The 24,963-nt window shown below is 38.7% G+C and overlaps 1 protein-coding gene across 2 annotated transcripts in view; it reads right to left on the bottom strand.

Annotated features, from left to right (window-relative positions):
- The window catches only part of USP25 (ubiquitin specific peptidase 25), a 168,194-nt gene that overhangs the window by 77,095 nt on the left and 66,136 nt on the right, over positions 1 to 24,963 (bottom strand). For both annotated transcript variants that reach the window (XM_075542462.1, XM_075542463.1), the window contains 2 exons: positions 15,300 to 15,386; positions 4,036 to 4,173 (listed from right to left, as the gene is read on the bottom strand). In XM_075542462.1, coding sequence (XP_075398577.1) covers positions 4,036 to 4,173; positions 15,300 to 15,386 — 225 coding nt within the window. The remainder of the gene's footprint in view (positions 1 to 4,035; positions 4,174 to 15,299; positions 15,387 to 24,963) is intronic.

Genomic DNA, 24,963 nt, shown 5'->3' with positions numbered 1-24,963 from the left:
TCCGTCTTCTTTAGATATTAAAATTAGTTTCCTGTACTGCTGTAACAAAGTATAAGTTGAGTAGCTTGAAAAGGCAGAAATGTATTCTCTGGATGTTCTGGACTCTAGAAGTCTAAAATTAGTCGCCCCTCAGTGTTCCATTTCTTTCAGGGCTTTGGAAAACAATCTTGACATTTTGGAAAACTAAAGCAGACATGAGACTTCTGAGTAAATATTGCAGGCTTCCTGACTGCCATGCGCTGACTGTGACAAAAATACATACATCAAGTCCAACCTCTGTGCTTGTACATAGGATCTTATTTGAAAATAGGGTCGTTACAGAGAGAACCAAGTTGAGAAAAGGCTAGGAAGGTAGGTGCTAATCCAACATGCTCCTTGTCCTAACCGTGTAGGAGAGGAGACGCCGCAATAGGGACAGAGAAAGAACGCAATGTGACAGTGGAAACAGATTGGCTGATTCTTTGAAAAGCCAAAGAATGCCCCAAATTGCTGAATACCAGAAGTTAAGAAAAAGATACAGAACAGATTCTGCAATAAAGCCTTCAGAAATAGCACAGCCCTGTCAAATTGTGACAGAATTCTTTTCTGTCACGAAACATTTTCTGTTGTTTTATGCCAACCAGTTTGTGGTTATTTGTTGCTCCAGCCCTAAGGAGTTAATACACTCATCTATCAGAAAGGAACATTTTTAAAGGGTTTATAAAAGAATGCAAATGTGTGCTATGTATAGTAGACATAATTAAAATAAAGCACCAGAAAAAAAGATAAAAATAAGTAAAAGAGTGAGTGGTAATACACCAACCAAAACCAAATTCCCTTTCACGGAGTCAATTCTGCCTCACAGCCTTTTTATAACACAGAGTAGAAATGTCCCTGTGATTCTCCATAATTATAAATCTTTACAGAAGCAGAACATTCATGTTTGTCCCACAAAGCAGTTGGTGTTTGAACAGCTGACCTTGTGGTTAGCAGCCAGACATGTAACACAATATAGCACCATGGCTCCCGTGGAGATATAGCACAGACCCAGAAATAATGAAAAAGGAGTTACGAATGCGCTATTAGACAAATTAGGATATTTAATAACACTACAAGTCTTAATTCCCCATGGAAATTTAATAGTTACAAATACGTATGTACCAAATAACATAGTCATAATCTACTTAAGACAAAAAACCTAGGAGAAGAGAATTTTATTAGGGAGCTTCAAAAACTGTATCAAAATGGAATTAACAATAATGGAATTTCTCAACAATCTAGTTGAAACCTCCTCAGAAAGAAACAACAAATATCTGAGTATTAACATAAAACTCCAATATACATAAATAAGCAAGCACATACATCAGGCTTGATTAAGGTAGATCCCATCGATCTAAGTAGAATCATCAACTGCTTGGCAGAAGAAAAATTAGGCTATCTCTTCCCCTAAAGATTTACAACTTTGAAAATCTTACATAGGGTTACTTTTGAGTTGGAACGGAATCAATGGCAATGGGTATGATATGTTGTTGCTATATGAAACAAGACCCAAAGAACCAAACCCGCTTTAAGTTGATTCCAATTCATAGTAACCCTGTAGGATGCTACACAGGCCTTCCCAAACTGAATCTTTATAGGAGCAGACAAGCCCATATTTCTCCCATAGAGTGGCTGGTGGGTTTGAATGAACAATTTTGCAGTTATCAGCCCCATGCTTAACTCAATGCATCACCAGGAAGACTCCTAAGTGGATGGCTAAATGCTAGAGACAATATCCTCTTTTCTCAAAGCATACAAATTCAGCATTTATACACACTGATCAAGTATCAAAAACCAAACGAAATCTATTGTCACTGAATCGATTCTGACTCACTGTAAACCAGTGGGTCGCAACCCCTTTGGGGGTCGCATGACCCTTTCACAGGGGTCGCCATATTTATAACAGTAGCAAAATTATAGTTTTGAAGGAGCAAAAAAAAATAATAATTCTATGGTTGGGGTCGCCACAATATGAGGAACTGTATGAAAGGGTCGCAGTATTCAGAAGGTTGAGAAACACTTCCGTAAACCTGCAGGACAGAGCAGAACTGCACCATAGGGTTTCCAAGGCTGTAAATCGTTACAGAAGCCGAGCGCTATGTCTCTCCCCCAAGCAGCAGCTGTGGAGTCGGAACTGCTAACTTATATAATAATGATTATGCCACCAGAGCTGGCAGAGTTGGCATTATACACATTAGAAAAGTTTATGTGTGTGTGTGTGTGCGCGCGCGCGCGCACGCGCGTGCTTGCGTGTGCTCATGTACAGCTACAGTTAAGTGAAACTACTTGATATGGTTCTCCTATCCACAGTCGTCAAGTTTCCCATTAAATGATAGAATGAGATGATGCAAATCAGGGATGTGAAACTCTACTAGAGGGGTAATGATGAATTAATCTCATCATTCCTCTGGGCATAAAGTGAGTCGTTTCTGAAGTAGGAACAGAGAATCCCACATCGATCAAGAAAGAAGAGCTATCAGTGGAGCATGTGCAGGATTCCTGTGTACAGGGCACCATAACAGAGCCCATGGCACTCAGACCATGAAAAAACTGTAGAACAAGTAAAGCCGAGTGCCTTTGGGCAGGAGGCTAGCTTTCACATGGGACAGCCCAACAGCATGTATTAGTGTGGATGGAGTTTGTAGCACTTGCCTGAGCACAGCTGAGACCAAGGGGCCATGTGGATGAGAGCCTAAGGACCAGAAAGACACATGCCTGCCAGCATGACTGAGAAAAGATGGCTGTGGAAAAAAGAAGACTGAACCCTTAACATTTTTGGATCCTGTTAACTTCCCTAATAAACCCTTTAATCGTGAGTATTGCCTGTGAGTTGTGTGTGGTAATTACAATAGATTAAAGAACTCAGTAGAAAAAAGTAATGTGCCATGAAAGGAATAGTTCATAATTAATTTTTAATCAGCAATAGATAAAGAAGGATGGAAGGTGGAGGTCTGTCTGACGTGGACTTGTATTCTTCCACTTGTGTATTTGGGAAGAGGTCAAACATGGCTCCCAAACCATTTCCTCAACAGGTAACCCTTGAAAAAGCATGCTTTTGAAAGGCAGTCATTAAGTTTAAAAGCAAACAAACAAACAACAACACATATGACACTAATCATTTCTGCTTGAGCAGTTTGTCTCTCCAGTAAAGTAAAAAGTGATTTCTGAACAGTTCTCATGAATTCTTCTTTGTTTTAGGTGCAATATTGTATGCCTTGAATAGCATGATGGGAATAATGATGTTGGATATGTTCCCAAGAAGCAGGAGAAAGTCAAGAAAACGTTGAATTGCTAGTATGGAACATGGTTTGAGTATCAAGCTATGGCTGCTCCCATTTTAAAATAAATTAATCCTGCATAAGGATCACTACAAAGAGACAGGGAATCTGCATGTAGTAGCCAGAGCAGCTATCCCAGGAAGTGCAAAGATCTGCTTTTTGTGTAGTACCTTCTATCTCCTACTGAGCATGCAACTTTTATATAGACACAATCTATAATGCATGCTCCATTCAAAGTATGCTTAACTGACTGTGGATCAGTGAGGCTTCCAGTTAACAGTAGGCTATTAAGGGTTTGAAGACTCAAAGTTATCTGTGGAATTTTGACTATGTAGGGGTATTTAGTGTGAGTTGTAGAAGCCTCAATTAAACTTAGAGCATCTCTATAACACAAACAGGTATATCAAAAGCATGTACAGTGCATTAACATTAGATTGTTATACATTTGTGAAAACCTATTTACACTTTGAAAATATTTAACATTTTACTTTCAATTATAATTTCCATCATTAGACACACAGCTACATTGATCTTAACACTTTCAAAAACATTATTTTGCTCAAGTCTTCTAAATAATGTTTTAGGTTTATCTCTTATATGGGTTAGTTAAATGAAATTTTGTTTGATAAAGCTAAATAATCACCTCTTAAAATTTCAGGTATCTTTGGAACCACTGCTTAAGGAACAATCAGATTAAATATTCAATGGTTTAATAAACAAACAGATACAAAAGAGCTACCTGCTGCGAGTCATTTGATTTGAAAGCATCCTTAAGAATTTCAACTGCTCTTGAGGGATCAACATATTTCCTCTTTGTCCCAACAAGAAGTGCAAATAGATACCGAAGCTCTCGCATAAATGGCAAATTCCGATGTTCCTAATAAAAAACAAGCAAAATCTAAGTGAGGATTATTTTTAAATGCTGGCATACAAGTGTAAATTATCCAAAAACAAAAGGATATGGATCAATGAAGTGTTCAATACTTATCTTATCATCATCAAGTGAACCCAGGATCCTGAAGCTAGAATTCAAGCATGAAAAACAGCAGAGAACCTGACTGGCACTACATTTACAATCTCAGCATGAAGTGCCACACATTCGTAGTGGACAGCAGGCCATGTTGGTGCACACATTCTCAGTGTCCACTTGACACTTTTAACCTCCCCCCCACCCCCGCTCTTTCTTTGCTCTTTTTGTTCTCTGGTGCCCTCCCCACCACATGCCCCGCCTCTTTACACAAGCCTAAGTACATACAATACCACTAGCAAAGGAGAAGGAATTCCAAACCCTAAGGACTGGTTTACTTTCTTCACTTTTCGTACTTTTGTTCTATGATAATGCTCCTCTCCCCTGCCCTTAGTTCTCTCCCACTTCCTCTTCCAGTGGGGTCCCACCCTCCTGAGAATAGGTATCCTGGCAAGCAAAGCAGACAGGCCTGAAGATTCTAACACACTCACAACAAAAAAAGGTGTTTTTCCCCTCTTCAGCACACAGACCCACTCACATTCACACTGTCATAGATATATGAATAGATCTAGGGCTCACAATCCATTCTAGCCCTGATCTAAGAAGAACTATTTAAGACAGGGCCTTATCCTTTATATTCACCCTCATGAAGAGAACAGTGGAGATCCTGGTCCGATAGCAAAGGGTGGTGAAGAACACATGGTTCCCGGCTATCAGGAAGAAAAACAAATGAGGTCTTAAAGGCTTGTCGTCTTAACAAGCAACCATCTAAGTGAGACACCATCTAACTCCACATGGAAGAGGCGCACCAGCCTGTGTGATCTGAGAATTATAAATAATAAAATCCAAATCCAAAGGCGGAAACCGTATCAGAGCTTACATTATGAATACCCGCCTTGCAGAAGGCTACAGGTGACTGCGGAAACCCGAAACCCGTTTGCAGGGTCTCTACATGGATTAAGCCTCTGGTGAATCCTCCCGGATACAGTCCAGGGATATGAATGACCTTGCTGTGAGAGGAGAGCCTTGTAGAATGGATGCTGGCAGATAGAGTTAGGTTAGAATATAGTACCTTCTCGTTTGATCTCCCTTTTGGCACATGTTAAACTGGTTTCAAATGTTTACATTTTCTGCTTTTCTTTTGATTGAGCTATTTTTTTATGTAGTAGTTGTTGGGGGTTTGTTTGTTTACTTCCTGTGTGTGTTTTGTATGATTTTCTGTATATGAAATTCAGAAAAGGTGGACCAATAGAGACAGTAACTGGATTAATAATTACCTAGGTAATGAAAGGGACAATAGGGGAAAGGGGACTAAAAACAAGTGTGATAAGAAAATGTTCTGAAATTGTGGTGATGAGTGCACACTTCTTAATATAAGTGAATCATTAACTTATAAGGTATGAGAAGAAATAAAACATTTTTTAAAGATAGCACATACATATCCATCACTGCCAAAAGTTTCCTCACCCTTCATTCCTCCCCCACTATTCCAAGGTATCATGGCCCTTGTGTATTTTCTAGAAATGTAAATACTTGAATTATACATCATGTACTTAGTTTGATTTCTTTTCATTGATTGTCAAATATTTTCAGCTTCCTCCATAGGACTGAGTATATTAGTATTTAATTCCATTTTATTGCTAAGTAGTGTTCCACTGTGTGAATACATTAGAACTTCTTTATCAGTTAAATTCTTCCAGCAGCTGTTAATATTGATATGGACATATGTTTTCATTATTCTTGGATAAAAACCTTGAGGCAAATTGCTGGAGCATACAGTACATGTTTCAGAAGCAAACAAGCTGTTTTTCAAAGTTGTTAGACCATTTCATTGAGCTCACTGGCACTGTCCGAGAGTCCTGGCCATACACCCTGAGCAACACTTCAGTCGGCCTTCTTAATGGTGCAGTAGCACATCTCATTTTAACCACACTTCCCCAATGACTAATGGAATAAAGAAATCTGCCTTGAAAGACGCACAACCGGGATAACAAAACTTCATCTGAAGAATCTGGACATGTCAGGAAAGACCATTCCATGAACACAGACAGACATCATGCTTGGAAAAGTGTCAGGGAAGGAGAAAGAGGAAGACCTTCAACAGGATGGACTGACACAACAGCTGCAAGGACGAGCGCAAATACAAGCACAATTGTGAGGACTAGGCAGTGTTTCACTCTACTGTACATAGATTTGCTATGAGTGAGAACCAACTCGACAGCACCTAAAAACAACTACAAGGACCATCACGAACAGATGATCAGAGAAGCCGGATGATCCGAAGCGATGTCACTGGTAGTGCAGATACCAGCAGGGTCACCCCAAGCCGATAGATTTCAGCAGAACTTCAAAATAAAAAACACACTATAAAGAAAGAATTCATCACTGCAAACCTCACTGATAGCAGCAGAACACTGTCAGATATAGTGCCAGACGAGGCCCTCAGGTCGGAAGACACTTAAAATTTACCCTCTCAAAGTACAGTTGACCATAATGATGTGGATGGGGTAAAGCTTTCAAGACCTTCATTTGCTGATGGACAAGACTCAAAATGTTTCGAGAAAACATCTGCAAACATCTATTAAGAATCAGAACTTAGAATGTGCAAAGAATGCATAGGAAAATTGGAAAGGGAATACATAAAGATTGATGGCCTGTGCATTAGCAAGCTGGAAGGGATAGTGCTGGCTATTTTGTTTCAGATCACCATATGGTTTCCTAGGCTGCGAACAATGAATTCAAGAGGAATGATGTCACACTGATATTACAAATAGATTTCAGGCTCCATCCCGAAGCACAGTGCTATCTATGACACAATATTATCTATACAAATACAAGGATATTGAGTTACTACAACTATTATTCTAATTTATACACCAACCACTAAAGATAGCGATACATAAATTGAAGAACTGTACCAACTTCTTCAGTCTGAAATGGCTCAAACATTCAATCAAGATATAGTGGCAGTTACTGCTGAGTACACTGTGAAAATTGGAAACAAAGAGCAAGGACTAGTAGTTGGAAAATATGGTCTTGGTAGCAGAAACAAAACCGGAGATCAAGTAGAAGAATTTCCTGAGACCAATAAATTCTTCTTCACAAATACTTTTTTTTCCAATATAAATGGTAATTATACACATGGACTTCTCTAGAAGGTATACTCGGAAATCAAATTGATTACATCTGTGGGAAGAGATGACAGAGAAGCTCAGTATCAGTAGCCAAAACAAGTACAGAAGCTGGCTGTGAAATAGTGCATTACATGATCATATATAACTACGCTCAAAGTGAAGTTGAAGAAAATCAACAGTTCAAATGAGCCATCCAGTTACATGAAAAGCCATGTTTTTTTTTTAATGGACTTAATGTAGCTGATGCTCTAGAAAGGAAACTGTATATAGCGGTCTTCTTCATGCACAGATGATGAGGAAGACTACAGAAATCTGATGGTCCGCTGGTGCAGCCTGAGGTAGCAGCAACCTGAAACTTCTTGCAAAGCCCAGATTGCAGGTTGAAGTAGCAATACAGGCAGCCAAGGAACTGAAAGGAAGAAGCAGATGCAGAAAGTCCCTCTGCAAGCTTCCAAATCACAGTTAAAGAATTAGTGGGCCTGCTTCTAAGATATGGGTGGACCATAAAACACTCAAGAGTGCAAGTTTCAAAAACATGTCTTTGACTTTCCAAAGCACACATCTTAAACTCACAATTTAGTAGCTTCACCTACTGCCATTGCACTGAAGTTCAAAGACAGACTAGTTCTGACTTTCTATAATTTTAAGTCTTAATCTGGCAGAAGAGCAAAACTGTATCCTTAAAGCTTATCACTTTTGTACGTGGTTGTAATGTTCAGTCTAGCCTTTGTAAATTACTAGTTGACACAAGCAACAGAGAATATTTTCATATTCACTGTCAAAAAGTTTATCTCCTGCTGAAATCCTAACTATGTGAAAAATATGGTGTCTGTTCTTTGAGGTTATGTGACCTCATGTACAACTGAATGAAAAAGTGCCCGGCCAGTGGCCTCCTCACAAGCGTTCTGTTTGAATCCACCGTTGCAACCACTGTGTCAAGACAACTTTATGAGGGTTACCCTGTTGGTCGCTAGCCCTCTACATTACCAATGACGTGCCCTGATGGCCTTCTTCAGGGACTAGTTCTTCCTGGGAATACGTGCAACGTACGTGAGACGAAGTCATCTTCACTTCTGAGCAACATTCTAGGTATTCTTCCTCCGAGTCAGATTTGCTGATTCTCGTCCGACGATCCATGGGCGTTTCAAGATTCATTGCAGGCTACGTTTCTCAGTGAGTTCCACGTTGTAGGTGCTGTTAGGTGCCATGGAGTTAATTCTGGCCCACAGTGACAATCCTATGTGCAACAAAATAAACACTCTCTGGCCTTGCTCCATCCTCACAACCCATTGCTATGCTTGAGACCATTGTTGCAGCTACAATGTCAATTCATCTTTTTTCTTTTTTTGGGGGGGGGGTGGCTTTATTTTCAAGAAATCTCTACATTGCCGAGCATAATATTCTTTTCCAAGGTCTGTTCCATTCTGATAAATCCAAAGTATATGAGACAAAGTCTCACCATCCTTGCTGTTAAAACGCAGTCCATCTGTCCAGTGCAAAATACTTTTTAATTTGTCTGTATCCTTAGTAATTTTCTTTCTACTTGCTTTGTAAATTGAAAGAAAGTTATTAAACTCGTTGACTATAAATGATTCATATTTTCCTCCTTTCATTTGTGTCAGTTTTTACTTAATGTATTAAAAACTGTTATTAAGTGAATCATATTTTAGAACTGTACGGTCTCGTTGATGAATGACTCATTTATATTTAATTATTTTCTTTATTAAAGGCAACATTCTTTGCCTGCCTGAAATCTTCTAAGATTATAAAAGCTTCCAAAGGTTCTGTGTTAGTCCAGGTAGACTAGAGAAACAAATCCATATGTGTTTAAGAAAGAGCTTTATATACAAGAGCAAATCAATATTGAGAAAACATCCCAGTCCAAGTCAAGTCAATAAGTCCAATATTAGCCCTTATGTCCGATACCAATCTATAAATTCCTATTCAGATTCACGCAACACATGCAATGACGCCGAATTGAGGAAGATCACAGGCCAGTGGTTGCAAAGTCTTGTGGATCCAGTGGCAGTGGAAGCGTCTCAGCACTGGCAGGGTCTCCATGTGGCTCTTCCAACTCCAGGTCTTTAGCGTCATCAGCATAACTCCAATAGGCTTGTGGTCAGTAATGTCTCACAGGGAGTATGCATGTGTCCCGCCTCCAGTGAGCTATTTAGCTCCTTAGTGCCTCCAAATGAGGTCATCAAGCTGTGACTGATTGACAGGCCAACCTCCACTCCTCCACTCTTAAACCTCAAATTGACAACAGATTATGTAACTGCCACAGATTTCTATTTGATTACCATTAGCATAAAATGTATTTCTTCATTCTTTTATTTTTAACCTATATGTGTCCATGTATATACCTAAAGTGGACACCTTTTAGACAGATTGTGGCTTAGTTTTTCTTTTTAATGCAATATGACAACCTCTGCCTTATAAAAGGATTCAATTTTTATCATTTTAATTTAATGTATTTGTTGACATGGCTTAATTAAATCTATCATGTAATAGTGATAAATTTCTTATACTCTTTGTGTTGTAAGGTTCTTGCATGATACACATTTAGTTTCTCTGGTGTTCCCAGAGTATAAACTCCATTTCCTCAGTATAAAAACACCAATGGTTTCTGCTTGGCTTTTCTTCCCCTAAGCTTCATTTCAGCCTAGAAACACAAAGCTATGTTGTTTGTTTGTTTTTTCTCTTCTCTTAAGGATATCTTTTCCCGTGCTATCTATTGTCCAGTTTTTTATCTGTTTGCAAAGGAAGAATGAATCTACCCTTTATCACTTTATCATGGCTAGGAGGCAAGTATTTCAGATGCTTAAACTTTAAAATATCTTCATGCATTTTCTTCCAGATATATGCTCTGGCATTCAGTTAAACAAATCCCCTTCTTATTAATTAGCTTAAAATGCAGAAAATATTCTTAGTTTGGAAATATTCACCATAAATTAAGATTTAATTTATAATTATTTTTAATTACTTTTTCTGGTTTAAAAAAAATAAATCATTTTATTGGGGACTCTTACAACTCTTATACCAATCTGTACACATCAATTGTATCAAGCACATTTGTACATATGTTGCCATCATCATTTCCACAACAATTTCTATTTGAGCCCTTGGTATCCGCTCCTCTTTTATCCACTCCCTCCCCTAGTTTCCTACCCTCATGAACTCTTGATAATTTATAAATTATTTTTATTTTCATATTTTATAAGAGTCTTATAATTAATCAGATGTTAGCTATAAGAAAATAACTATGTGACTATTTTCACTGAATATTGTGGGCATTTTCATCTTTGCCTCCTCAAACTTATATGTTGTCATCTTTTTGTGATGTTTCAGCAAAAAGAGGGTAAGTGGGAGTGGGAGTAAGAAATGGTTACAGTGAGCATCTTAGGTATAGTTTTCTAGTTACCTCGCAATGCACCCAGATACTAAGATGTCACACCGTTCAAGTATTGCTGATGTCAATGACTATCTCATTTTAAAAACTGTATCTTTTAGCAAAACATATAAATAACATCTCTATGATTTGATCAAAGTGACTCTAAGTATATTATGTATCTTAACACATTGGTTTTCAAGCTCATGTGGCTATAAACATTGCCTCATTATCAAATAATAAATGGAAAAAGCCATACTTGGCACCGTATACACAACGTATCCATTCTCTGTGTTAGGTACAACAGCCCCAATCAGTAGGGAGTTCAAACAAACAAAACAAAAACCACGGCTGTCAAATATATTCTGACTCAGAGCAATCCTGTAAGTCCAGCGAAAAGCTGACCTGTGTTTATAAGGCTGCAATGCTGTGGAATTAGACTGCTTGTCTTCCTCCTGAGGGAAGGCTGCCACTGGTAGTTTGAAACAAAAGCTCTTGGTTAACAGCTGAACAGCTTGACAACTACATGATCAGAGATCTTGTCGCTGATGCTTACCCGCATACTTGTTCCCCAAATGCCAAATCACCATGGACAGAAACATTACATTTGAGGGACAATTTTACATAAAATTATATGCTATTTGTCTAAATAAGTATCTTTTTCAGAATGGAAATGAGAGATTCTATTAATTATTTAAGCTAAGAAAACCCTCCCTGACTTAGCATCAATTCCAACAAGCAGCAACCGTATAGGACAGAGTAGAACCACCCCCGGGCAACTCTCAAGGTGCAAATCCTTACGGAAACAGAACGTCGCCTCTTCTTCCACATACCACTGTTGGCAGGTGACAATGCTAGCAGGTTACTATGTAACACGCTGTGACACCAGGTCTCCTCTTAAGCTAAAACGACATTGAGAAATGCTGACTTCCCCATTATAAAACAAATTTCTGTAGAAAGCTATTAAAGATTGGATTTATATGTCTCTAGTTTTCAGGTGAACATTCTTTTCACCCTATACTAGCCCTGTCTTTTTTTGTCTTTTTTTCTGTTAATAATGTATTTTATTTTAGTGTTGAGAATCTACACCTCAGAATATAACATTTAAAAATAAGATTTCAAAACTAATCTTTTAATAACTACAAGGATAAATGATCTATAAACAAAAATTGAAAATCACCCTACAAAAATATAAAGGGGACCTACATGAATAGAAGAATTTACCAAGATCATGAACTATGAAGACATAACATTGTAAGCAATTAAATCCTATACAAATCTACAAATATAATGCATATCTGATCTAGACCCCAACACTATTCTTTAAAGACATGAAAAACGTGAATCTCAACTTTATATAGAAAGGGAAAAAAAATCCTAGATAAGCAAAGCACTACTAATGAAGAAGAACACAGTAGGAGGCCTTCCACTTTTTTATGTGAAATCCTACTACACAGTAATTTTAGTCTACAGACTCTCGAATTAGTACGATAGATACTAAACCAAATGACTATAACTGAGAACCCAGAATTAATCCATCCACCTATCCACAGCTGATCTTTGACAAAAGACAAAAGTACATTAAACAGGGAAGACATGAGCAAACATCTTTAGAGAATGAGTCACTGAGACTGGCATAGCGTAGTTGACAAAAGCACTATTGGTAAGCAGTGATTAGGTCTCAAAAGCTCACGAGTGGCCATCTAGGATGTAACTATGGGTCTCTCCTTGTCCAGAGGAAAGAAGAATGAGGAAATGAAAGTCACATGGAAAATAGCAGTGTGATGGTTGCCTGAGCCACACAAACATCGGTCTGTATGACCCTGCTACCTGGTACCTGGTATCTGTCAACCTAGCAACAGCCCATCACATCAGGTGGCCTTCAAAAGGGTGGGAGAAGAATGAGGAACAAATGTCACAATCATAAAGGACACCAGGCTTACTGGTTGGTCAGAGACTTAGGGAAACCCCGACACTAAGTTTCTTAGTTGTATATCGGGTCTGGAAAGGACTCATGCCCACAGTTAAAGTTTCAAACAAACAATCAAACAGGTCTACTGGAAGAACTGTTACACTAATGAGGTTTGCACACCTTAAAATAGTAACTGTCTAAGTCACAATTGGCAGTATTTACCCAAGTACAAAGTTCAGAAGGGTAAAGGAAACTGGAAACACAAAATGAAATGGGGTGAAACTGCAATGAGTAAGACAAAACAAAATCTGTATGAATTGCTGAATGTAAAACTGATGATCTGGTCCATAAGCCTTCAGCCAATCCCAAATAACACTTTAAAAAGTTCTTTTTTTCAGCACTAGGTAGAATGAAAAAATTTAAATTCTGAAAAGCACTGAACTTCAGGAAAATAAATGGTCCAAATATATATAAATACAAATCAGAAAATAATAATTCTAAATACTACAAGGAACTTAAACTGACAGTATAAAAGACAAATGTTTTAATGTTAAAAAATATATAGTAAGGGGAGACGTTATATGTAAAAATCCTAATAAGTGAAGGAATTTGTCCTAATTTCTCTGGAGATGAAAGGGGCCGTGTCAGATGACCAGGTTTCCCTTCTGAAAATGGTTTTCATGCATCAGCCTGACACTTAATAGTTAAGGTTTTCCTAAAAGCTGTTTAATAATCAAGCCATGAGCCTACTTGTTTGTATTACAAATACTTTGTGTGTTTGCAGAGCAAAAGTTTTAAATAATTATAATTAAAAGAAAAACAATTCAGCAATTTATCACTAGGACTGAATGCCAATCAAACTTGAAGACTTTCTTGAAGCCTAACATTTGAGCATCACAGTCTCTGAGATGGTCTGCTTTCGGGCAGTTCCCTATATGAAGATGATGAAAGTTCTACACGCAAGCATCTCCTCTACTAATTTGTTTTCCCCATTAAGTATAGCTACTTTTATAAAAACCAGCCCAATTTTCTTAATAAAAAATAATAATTTAGCTAAAAATAACGTACAAAACTAAAAGTTTTCTGTTTACACTATAGTTAGTTTTACACTATAGTTAGTCCACATAATGTTGTAGCACGTTATTTGTTGCTGCTATCATCCTCAGGTGTTCATTCAGAGATCATGACAGACCACCCCAAAGCCTGCTACAAGGCAGGACATGGCTTGTTCTACCAAAAAATCTGTCAGTTTCACGCAGGAAGTAAAATTGGTTAGAAATCTGTACAATGTCCAACTCTAACAACACACAATAGTTGAACTATATACTCGTCTAGCAGCCATTAAGACTCCAAACACTCATTTTTATAACACTGATAGACTTCACTGTACTGTTGTTTCAGTGCATCTGGAACACTGCATTTTCTTGGGAGAGAGTTAAGGGAAGATGCATCCAAGGTTTCTGGAAAAGAATTGCTGAGCATGTGAACAAGCTCCGAGCATTTGATAATGATAGTATTAGAAAAGCCAGCATCCACACAGCAAGTCTGTGGAACAGAGAACCCTGTGACACTGATTCCATACTGTGCATGGATCACAGAGAGGACTGAAAGGTAAGGAAGGACTTAATAGATGCTGAAGAAGAAAAAGATGATGAGGCAGTGGAGGGAGAGAATGTCTCAAGACAGTTTGACAATGAAAGAATGACCTGGAGTTTTGTTTTGTTTTGTGCTTCCGACACTAAACAGGGACCTACAATGTGCTTGAAAATGTGGACCCAAATGATGCCCAATTGGCTGAAGTCGATAGGCAGATTCCGGAAGTAGTGAGATGTTATTATAAAGTTTATGAAGAAAAAAAGAAATGGATCATATAGACAGCGCGAAATAATACTATGCCAAAAACACTGTAGTAATTCTAAGGTATGACACAGATAAACAAGAAGTCTTCCCAAGTGCAATTATTACTGCAACTGAATAAGTGCCAATGATATCCAACCCTTCTCAATATCAGGTTCAGATTTCATGCTCTATGTATATTTTATATATTTATGTGTACACTGAAATGTCTATAAAGCTTATATATACTATCATCCTTCAAAGACAAATAAAGACACATCATGGTTGGCAACTGGAAAGACAGGGCTTTGCACTGTCCTGAACCATTTTACAGCAAAGACGCTGCAACAGACAGACACCTGTCAAGAATCACAAGAATCACAAACTATCAAACAAAGACAATTAGTAAAAACTCATTTTTAAGGGCTTACACAGTAAAATAAATCATTTTGTTTGTATTCCATTTTTCAGAAAACGATTCCAAAATGACCTTGAGTTATAACATATAAAATTTCACAGCAGAAACTGGGGAAAATACAACTAAAGTAACACAAAAATGAATCATCATTCTGAAATAAAGGTGAAGAAAAATGTATATTTATAATATATTAATACAAAATAAGTCAGTCATATTAAAAGTTGAGATTCATGAGATAGCATTCAAGTTTGGACATTAAGCTGCAGATTTCATGAAGCAATTACCCACATGGCAATCATATGTAAGAGATTGGTACAGATCTCTGGTTAAAAAGCTTTAACAATTTACCTTTTGGTTTCGGGGTAAATCTTGAGGATTTGATGGAGGTTTGTAACTCAGGACTAATCTTCTAAATTCCAAAAGATTGAATAATGACTGAAAAAGAACAACAGTAATTTAAGAAAACCAAAAGGGAAATCCTATTAAAAGAACTAAAACAGTATTACTTGTCTTAAAAAATTCCTTTAACACCAAATTGATGCAACTATTATAAGGATGCCAATTTAATTTCCCTGGAAAATTTGTATTTCTGATATTTTGAGCATTGGCAATATTTGACTGCAAAGCGAAGATTATAAATGAACGTTTAAAAAATTCTAAGAATCTTATTTTGTTACTAGAGTAACAAACAATTTCCTCAAAATGAAAATGTAAACAAGCACAAGAGTAGAACACTGCAGACATATTGTGGTTATCTGGAGTTATGTTAGTATCAGTAATGCTATAGCATACCAGACTCGACAATCCCAGTCCTAGGATCCTAAGTATTCACCCAGAAGAACTGTAGACAGTAAAGCAAACAGAAATCTGTATACCAATGTTCATTGCAGCACCTACCACGAGAGCCAAAAAGGAGAAACTAAAAAAATAGATACACACAATTTGTCAAATACACGTTTCGGGAACATTACTAAGCCATACAGATTATGGTACATGCCACAGCATGGATAAACCTTGAAAATATCACCCTTGACAAACAAGACAGTCATTAAAGGGTAAATATGCAGGTTACTATGCATATGAAATAAGCAAATACATAAAAACAGTGTAACATGACAAAATAATAATTTATGAATTATGAAGGGTTCGTGAGGTGGGGGGAGTAGGGAGGGAGGGAGGGGAAAAACCAGCAGTCGATATTAAGGGCTTAAGTAAAAGGCAAATGTTTTGAGAATGATGATGGCAACAAATGTATATATGCGCTTGACACAATGGATGTATGTATAAATAGTGATAAGAATTGTACAAGCCCCCAAAAAATGATTTAACAAACCAGCTCATTTAGCAGTTAGCAGGGACGGAGGAAAAGGGTAAGGACATAAAGGTTATACTAATGGTGTAGAAAGACCTGGACAGCAAGCATGGACGCACCACTTGAGGAACATAATTAATGTCCAGGAAGTGTACTGTTAGGACTTTTTGAGATGGTGGATATTTTGTTTTGCATATTTTCACAATAATTTTTTTAAATAAATGTATGAGCTGAAAGTTACATGGACAGTGTCACAAAGATGGTACAAATGAAGAGGCTTCACACAGTGTGCTAAAAATGAAAGTATAAACTGGAGTCGCTCCCTGGCATACACACTCCCTGGCTAAAAGGAGACACACAACCTAGATAGAGGACAGACATAATTGAAATAATAGAAATGAGACTACAGGACTATGGGACTAAGACAAAGCAAGAATAGTAAGGAGAGAGAGGAGAGTATGTGCTCACAAAAAAGAAAGGAACCGAAAGGAAGGAGGAACTTCAAGAAAATCAGATGCCAAATGTGTTACAGATACAGTATCACAGAACACTCAGATGGGTATCAAGAGTCACTTATGAGATACAAATTGAAATACCTAAGGATATACCTGACTGAAAAAATGAAAGATTTGTATGAGCAAAATTATAAAACACTACTACAAGAAACCAAGAGTGACCTCAACAAATAGAAGAGCATTCCATGCTCGTGAATTGGCAGACTCAGTATAGTAAAGATGTCAGTTCTGCAAAGTGGGAGGGCTTGCTCTACCTGACTTTAGCACGTATTATATGACCACAGTAGTCAAAACAGTGTGGTACTGGTATAATGACAGATATTCAGACCAATGGAAAAGAGCTGAAGACCCCAAAATAAAAACATCAGCATAGTGGCAACTGATCTTTGATAAGAGCCTAAAAATATTTAATGGGAAGCAGATGCCCTCTTCAATAAATGGTACTGGAAAAATATGGATATCTACCTGCAGAAAAATGAAGCAAGACCCTTACCTCACTCTACGCACAAGAATAAACTTAAGGTGGATCACAGACCTTGAGATAAAACCCCCCAAAATTAGGGCCATTAATGAGGGGATTGGCACAAATCTGAGAAAATTGGCACAGGGAATACATAGGCTATCAGAAATAGGGAAGGATACAAACAGAGGAGCCACAAATAGACAAGTGGGATATACTGAAGATAAGACACCTGTGTACATCGAAAGAATTCACCAAGAGAGTAATAAGAGAGCTCACCGACTGGGAAAGTATCTTTAGCAATGACAGATCAGACAAAGGCCTTATTACTAAAATCTGTAATACTTTGCAAGCTTACAATAAGAGAAAAACTAATTGCCCACTTAGGAGGTGGGCAAAGGACCTGAACAGAAGTTTCACAGGGGCAGATATCTGAATGGCCAATAAACATGAGAAAATGTTCCTGATCATTAGCCATAAGAGAAATGCAAATCAAAACAACTATGAGATACCACCTAACACCCTCAAAGATAGGCCAATTCAAAAAATCAGAAAGCAACAAGTGTTGGAGGGGCTGTGATGAGAATGGAACTCTCATCCCCTGATGGTGGACCTGAAGGTATGTTCAGCCACTATGGAAATCGATTTGGCAATTTCTAAAACAGATAGAAATTGAGCTACCATACAACCCAGCAAGCCCCCTACTGGGCATTCACCCAGAAGAGGCAAAAAACAAACCACGACCAGACATATGTGCTCTAATGTTAATCACGGCACAGGCACAGTTCACAATCACAAGGAGTTGGGAACAACCCAAATTTCCATCAACAGACGAATGGATTAAAAAATTGTGGTACATACATACATACAATGGAGTACTATGCATCACTAAAAAGTAGTGATGAACGTATGAAGCATATCGCCGCATGCACAGAACTGGAGGAAATTATGCTAAGTGAAGTAAGCCAAGCACAAAAGGGCAAGTACAACATGAGTTAAGTTTATTTAAAAAAATGTATAAGGGACACAGGGAAAAAGCTACTGTATACAAACACTCCAGGGGTGAGGTCCAGGTAGTCTGGCAGGGCCAGACCAAATCCAGAGGTACATATGGTAGCCAACAAAAAAGGAGGGGGGCGGGGGGAAAGAAAGGGGAAAAAAGAGAGATGTGTGGCGGGGGAATAGGGCACTGACCCACCTAAGGGAAGGGTATTTTTTGTGTCTCCACAGGGAAAGAGGGACAAGACTTAATTAAATCCAGTGTTCAGGGATGCGAATGCAGCATGCCAGAATGGAGAGGGGAGGCCAGTGGAGGGTCCTGAGGGCTCAGCCCCCATACCAGATACATGGACAACTGTCCCTCCTTCCAGAAGAATTTACTTGAGAGGACGGCACTGAAGCTACAGCTAGGGGAGAGGGACATGTCTGATCAGAGCACATGGGATCAAATGAATGGGGAGGAAGAGAGAGTGGAGCCCATCCTTGCCCACCAAACCTGGAGGACGATATCCCTGCTCAAAACAGACAATGCACAGAGTGAAGCATATGGCTGATCCCACTATGAGACACGATGTCCCTCACTGACCCATGGCCCTACAGGGGACAACACTGGAGACTCAGTGTCAGGATTGGCCAGGTCTGACCCCACGACACCTAGGCAAAACACTAAACTCGTTCAGCAGAGCAACGGGGAGCAGAGCAGGGAGCTCCCGAGAGAGTCCAAAGGATAGACTTTGGAGCCAGAGCGTGGCACCCCATCAGACTTGACTGCAGGACACGCTTAGAGGTCAAAAATCAGACCTTGATCTATTTACAGGTTTTTCTTTCTTTTTTTAATTTAAAAATTTATTTTTCATTTTTATTTTTTTAAATTAATTTATTCTCCTATGGGTAATTGCTTTCCCTTTTTGTTGTCATTGTTGTATTCTCTTTTGTCACTCTGTCTGACTATGCTTTGTTTTTGGGTGCATATGTTTATGTCTGCAGATCTATCTAGATAAGGTAGGGTGGATGAACAGTCTGAAGTAGAATACAATGGGACCAATGGTTCCGGGGGGACATGGGAGAGTGGGGGCAGGGGAAAGGAGGTGGTGCTGACCAACCCAGGGACAAGGGAGCAGCAAGTGATCCAAAATCAGTGGCAAGGAGGGTGTGAGAGACCTGGTAGGGATTCAGCAAGGGCAATGTAATTGCGCAGACAAATTACTGAAACCCAAATGAAAGCTGAGCATGACAGTGGGACAGGAGGAAAGTAAAAGGAAATAGAGGAAAGAACTAGGAGGCATAGGGCATTTATAGAGGTCTAAATGCAGGCAAGTACATAAGTAAATACATTTATACAGGATGGTGGGGAAATAGATCTATGTACATATATTTATAGTTTTAGTATTAAGGCAGCAGATGGACATTGAGCCTCTACTCAAGTACTCACTCAATGCAAGAACACTTTGTTCTATTAAATTGGCATTCTATAGTGCACATCTTCCTGACTCGTTCGCTGAAGACAAATGTGTACATAAGCAAATGTGGTGAAGAAAGCTGATGGTGCCTAGCTATCAAAAGATATAGTGTCTGGGGTCTAAAAGTCATGAAGATACATAAGTGGCCATCTAGCTCGGAAGCAACAAAGCCCTACATGGAAGAAGCATACCAGCCTGTTTGACCATGAGGTGTCGAAGGGATCAGATATCAGGCATCAAAGAACAAAAAAATCAAATCATTGTAAATGAGGTGAGTGCAGAGTGGAGACCCAAAGCCCATCTGCAGGCAACTGGACACCCCCTTACAGAAGGAGACCAGCCAGTCAGGGTGCAGGGTAGCAACGATGAAACGCAATTTTTCTCTAATTCCTAAATGCTTCCTTCCACCACCACACACCCCTCCCTCCTATCATGATCCCAATTCTACCTTACAAATCTAACTAGACCAGAGGATGTACACTGGTACAGATAGGAACTGGAACCACAGGAATCCAGGACAGATGATCCCTTTGGGACCAGTGGTGAGAGTGGAGATAACGGGAGGGTCAAGGGAGGGTGGGGGAGAGAGGGGGAACCGATTACAAGGATCTACATATAACCTCCTTCCTGGGGGACAGGCAACAGAAAAGGGGATGAAGGGAAACGCCAGACAGTGTAAGATATGAAAAAATAATAATTATTTATAAATTATCAAGGGTTCATGAGGAAGGAGGAGTGGGGGTACGTAGGGGGGAAAATGAGAAGCTGATATCAAGGGCTCAAGTAGAAAGCACATGTTTTGAGAATGATGATGGCAACAAATGTACAAATGTGCTTGACACAATGGATGGATGTATGGATTGTGATAAGAGTTGTACGAGCCCCCAATAAATTAAATACAAAGAATCATTGAGTAGGCTTCCGGATGGGTGGAATTAGCAATAGTGACAAACTATTAAACAGTGAAATAGTGTTGCCTTATCCCAATGAAGGGCATGAAGACATCTTAGACCTGGCAGTTGGGAAGCCGTCGTTTGAGTGGAAGTGGAAGAACAGCAGCAGTGTACTCTGAGAGAGAAAGGCCGTGGGATGGAGCACCAGTTATAGACTCCTGATGAGGAATTTCAGTAGGAAAGAAAATATTAGCACAGCAGTAACATCTCAATAGGACTCTGTGTTTTGACCTTGGCCCGAAGAACATTTTCCTTCTCTTGAATGAGAATTTAGTTTGGATCTACTAGTAACAAATTATTTCCACTTCTGCTTGACTGAAAAAAAGTTGTCTTCATTTTTGTAGGACACATTCTAGACACAGAATTTTAAAGATATTTCTTTTGAGAAGTCAGTTATCAGTGTTATTTTTGCTTTTTTATACAGGTAGTATATATCCTGTTTCTTTCTGGATCCTCACCTGTTTTCTCTATATGACTATACTTTTCTGCTGTTTCCTTACTGTTTCCTAATGCCTTTTTAAAATATCTTTTACGTTCACCTACTTCATTTCTAGTGCTTCCTGGGTCTCGTTAGTCAATTTAAAATACTCTTAAAATCACCTTTCAAATATTGCTTTGTGTCTCTTTACTCTCTCCTTCTGGAACTACAAAATTCACTATATTAGTATTTTCTCCCTGGCCAACATATTTTATAAACTCTGTATGTCTTGGTTTCAGTCTAGAAAAGCTCTTTGGATACCTCTCCCATTTAACAAAGTCTTCAGCTTTGTTTAATACACTAGTAAATCTAGCTAATTATATCTTAATTTCAGTTATTCCATTTTCACTTTAAAAATGCTCTTTGAGAGTTTTCATTTATTCATTGCGACTTGGATGAAAGTTTATAGGGAAAAAAACTTTCCCATTCAACAATCCACGCACATTTTGTTCCATGATAACCTTTTCAGTAGCTACAATGTAACAACGCTCTCCCACTTCTCTGTATTTACTGTTCCCATTCCTGCTTTGCAATTCCTTTCTGCCTTCTACACTTGACTCTTCCTCAGATGCTGCAACTTCCGCCTCCTGTGTTGACAGTTCAAGGAACCCATTTAGTTTTTCCCAAATCTCGCCTTCTTGCTTTCCATTCCTCCAGCACATCACAATTGAGCTAAGACCAGCAATTTACTATAGGTATACTTTAATTTTCTGACACATGTGATCCTCTGGTATAGATGACTATGAGTGATTTGAGAACTAGACAATGTATATAAAAAACTGAGAATGCATGATCTCCTCAGTCCTAGATATTAGCTCTATTCTGCCCTAAATATTAATTTATATTTGTTTCTGGTGGGCAGCTAGATTGGTGCCACTAGATCATCTCAATCCAACTAATTCTAGATAGTGTGATGCTAAAATACTGAAACTTCTATTTAATTTTCTCTGTTTCTAATTCTTACTTAGTTCTAGGCTCCAGGTCATTCAAATTCTAACTGAAAGTCTAAGATATTAATTAAGACCTCCAAGACCCCAAATCTGTGATAAACTGTGTTTGGTTTCTAAGCAGCCACTTCTGAAGCTGCCTCAAGGAGACAAACCATACTGAAATGCCAGACTTACTCTCGGGACATGTCTCTTTTCCAGAGTTTAGTCTCAAAATTCTTTACTGTCTTTGGCCTCCTTGATGGCTTCTATTGTAATTACTTTACTTTGTTTAGGGCATAGCAAAATATGACCAGGAAGATGGTCTAAAACAAAAGACTGCTATTAGCCAAAGTGCAACTTCAAATGCAAGTCAGAGGGAGAATATAGATAGATAGATAGATAGATAGATAGATAGATAGATAGATAGATAGATAGATAGATAGATAGATAGATAGATTAGATAGATATATAGATATATATAGATATAGATATATATTTAAGTCCCGCCATACACAAGAAGGAGCGAGCCCTGGTGGCATCATGGTTACACTGGGCTGTGAGCTGCATGGTTGGCAGGTGGAAACCTCCAGCAACTCTGAGAGAGATTAGGCTTTCTACTCCAGTAAAGAATTACATTCTTGGAAACACACAGGGGGGGTTCCCTACGATTCAGCATTGACTCCATGGCAGTGAGTTTGGTTTTGTAGCCCCTATTGGAACCGTGGACTACAAGTTGGGCTGCGTACTGAAAAGTCAGCAGTTCAAACCCACCAGCCGCTTCAAGAGAAAGATGAAGCTTTCTGCTCCTATAAAAAGTTATAGCTTTGGAATACCACAGGAGCAGTTTTATTCTGTCCTGAAGGGTCACTATAATTCAGAATTGACTTAATCAATTGGTTTTAATTTTCTATAACGAAATGAGTATCCATTTTGGGAGAGTGGCTTAGATACTAAGATGAAAATGCAGTGTTAGTGTTCCAAACCCAACAACTACTCCATGGGAGAAAGATGGCTGTCTGCTCCTGGAAAGATAGAACAAACCTTGGAAACCCAAAGAAGCAGATCTACTCTAGGGTTGCTATGAGTCCAATCAATTTCATGGTAGTGAATTTGTATATACTCTACAGTCAGTACTGATTAACATACTCCTTCAAATCTGGATATTTTTGGTGCCTAAATTATGTTTGGGGTTGATATACATTGTGATTTTAAAAAATAGTGCACTAAATGACATGGGAACGAGGCACTTGGATATCTGATCTCCTCTGGCTTCCCTATTGTCACAAAGCAGGGGCCGCACAGGCTTTCACCCTCCATCCTTCGCTACCTAATTCTGACACCAATCACTTTTCACACAGCATTCTTTCACTAGTTTATTGCCATGGCCACATAGAACTCCCAAACAACACTCAAGATGATGGGGTTTATTACCAAAGTTAATAGGTTGCCTCAAGTCAGCATCAGTAAACAATAAGGATACAGTCATTGGTCTACAGCAATACTTCTCCTCGGTTTCTCTCCCGTCCGAATGGCCAGGTGGTTCCTTGGCTTCTGTCTCTGGGTAAGGAAGCCAGCCTGCCTCTCAGTCTGTCTCACAGTCCCACAATCTCAGGCCAGAGGAACAGAAGGAACCCCACAGTCTCAGCACTGCTCCTGAGTCACCATGTCACAGCTTCTGGTACATCTGGTCTCAGGGGTCTCTCCCACTTTAGATAGAGATCTTGGACATGCTCTTCCTGAGGTTTCTCTATGTCACTGGTGGCTCTTATTCACCAAGGAATAGCTTTGATGGAAGTGTGGTTTTGATCTTTGGGCCAATCATACCACCAAAGAAAACAAAGGATGTTGTCTTAAATCACCCTCTCTAGCAAAGAAAGTAGGAGCGTTGGCAGCACAGTGGTTGCACATTACACTGCTAACCACAAAGTCAGCAGTTCAAAATCACCAGGTGCTCTGCAAGAAAAAGACTAGGCTTTCTACTCCCATACAGAATTAGGCTCGAAAATTCACAGGGGCAATGTGACGCTGGCCTGTGAGGCAGAAGAACTCTAAGGCAGTGAGTTTGCTTTGGTTTTCTAGTAAAGCAGTCATAAATAAGCCTCCAAGGAAATCAAAGGGATGACTTGGTTCCCACTCTCTATTAAGGTCAGGACTAACACAGGTATAGAGCCCGGAATTATACAACACATAAGAAATTATATATTAATTGGCTGTGTCTCAATAAATGTCCCTTATTCAATTTAAAGCTACTGTGAATATTTAAAACACCTTCTAAAATGAAATTTACATAAAAACTAGTGGGACACAAGAGTTTAAATAATGTGAAATTAACCTAGCTTCTGTAGAATATAAGAAATTTAGTGTTTGGAGATAACCACATTTAAGGATCAGAAAATGTATATCAGAGAGATGATATGTATCAGATAGAAATATATATTAGATTAAGGAATATGTATAAGATTCAGGGTGATAAATGGGAAGATTCGATAAAAACATGCACATTGACTCCTGCCCAGAGTTCCTAACACCATCTCTGGACCTGCCTTAGGAAGGCCAGTAACCAAACTTAAAATCACAAAAAACTTCAGCATGGATTTAAAGCCAAAAAATGTTCTAAAGGAGATGGAAATGGGGGAGGCGGCGCCGGGGGAAGGAACCAGTATGTTTGAGCATAAAGAAATTATTATGGATATGACTATAATAGAGATGTCGAAGTATCTGGAAGTTATTTAAAGTTTAAAAAAAACGAACCTCACTGCCATCAAAATAATTCCAACTTCACTCACTGCCCATGAGTCAACGCCAACTCATAATGAATGTACAGGATACACAGACCTGCTCCTGTGGGTTTCTGAGGCTCATTATTTATGGGATTTAGTGAACCTATACTGTAAAAGTAGAACTGC

Source organism: Tenrec ecaudatus, chromosome 2, assembly GCF_050624435.1.
Source record: "Tenrec ecaudatus isolate mTenEca1 chromosome 2, mTenEca1.hap1, whole genome shotgun sequence".
Lineage (NCBI taxonomy): Eukaryota > Metazoa > Chordata > Mammalia > Afrosoricida > Tenrecidae > Tenrec > Tenrec ecaudatus.
Note: the sequence above shows the minus strand (reverse complement) of the source record. Positions and strands in the feature narration are given on the sequence as shown.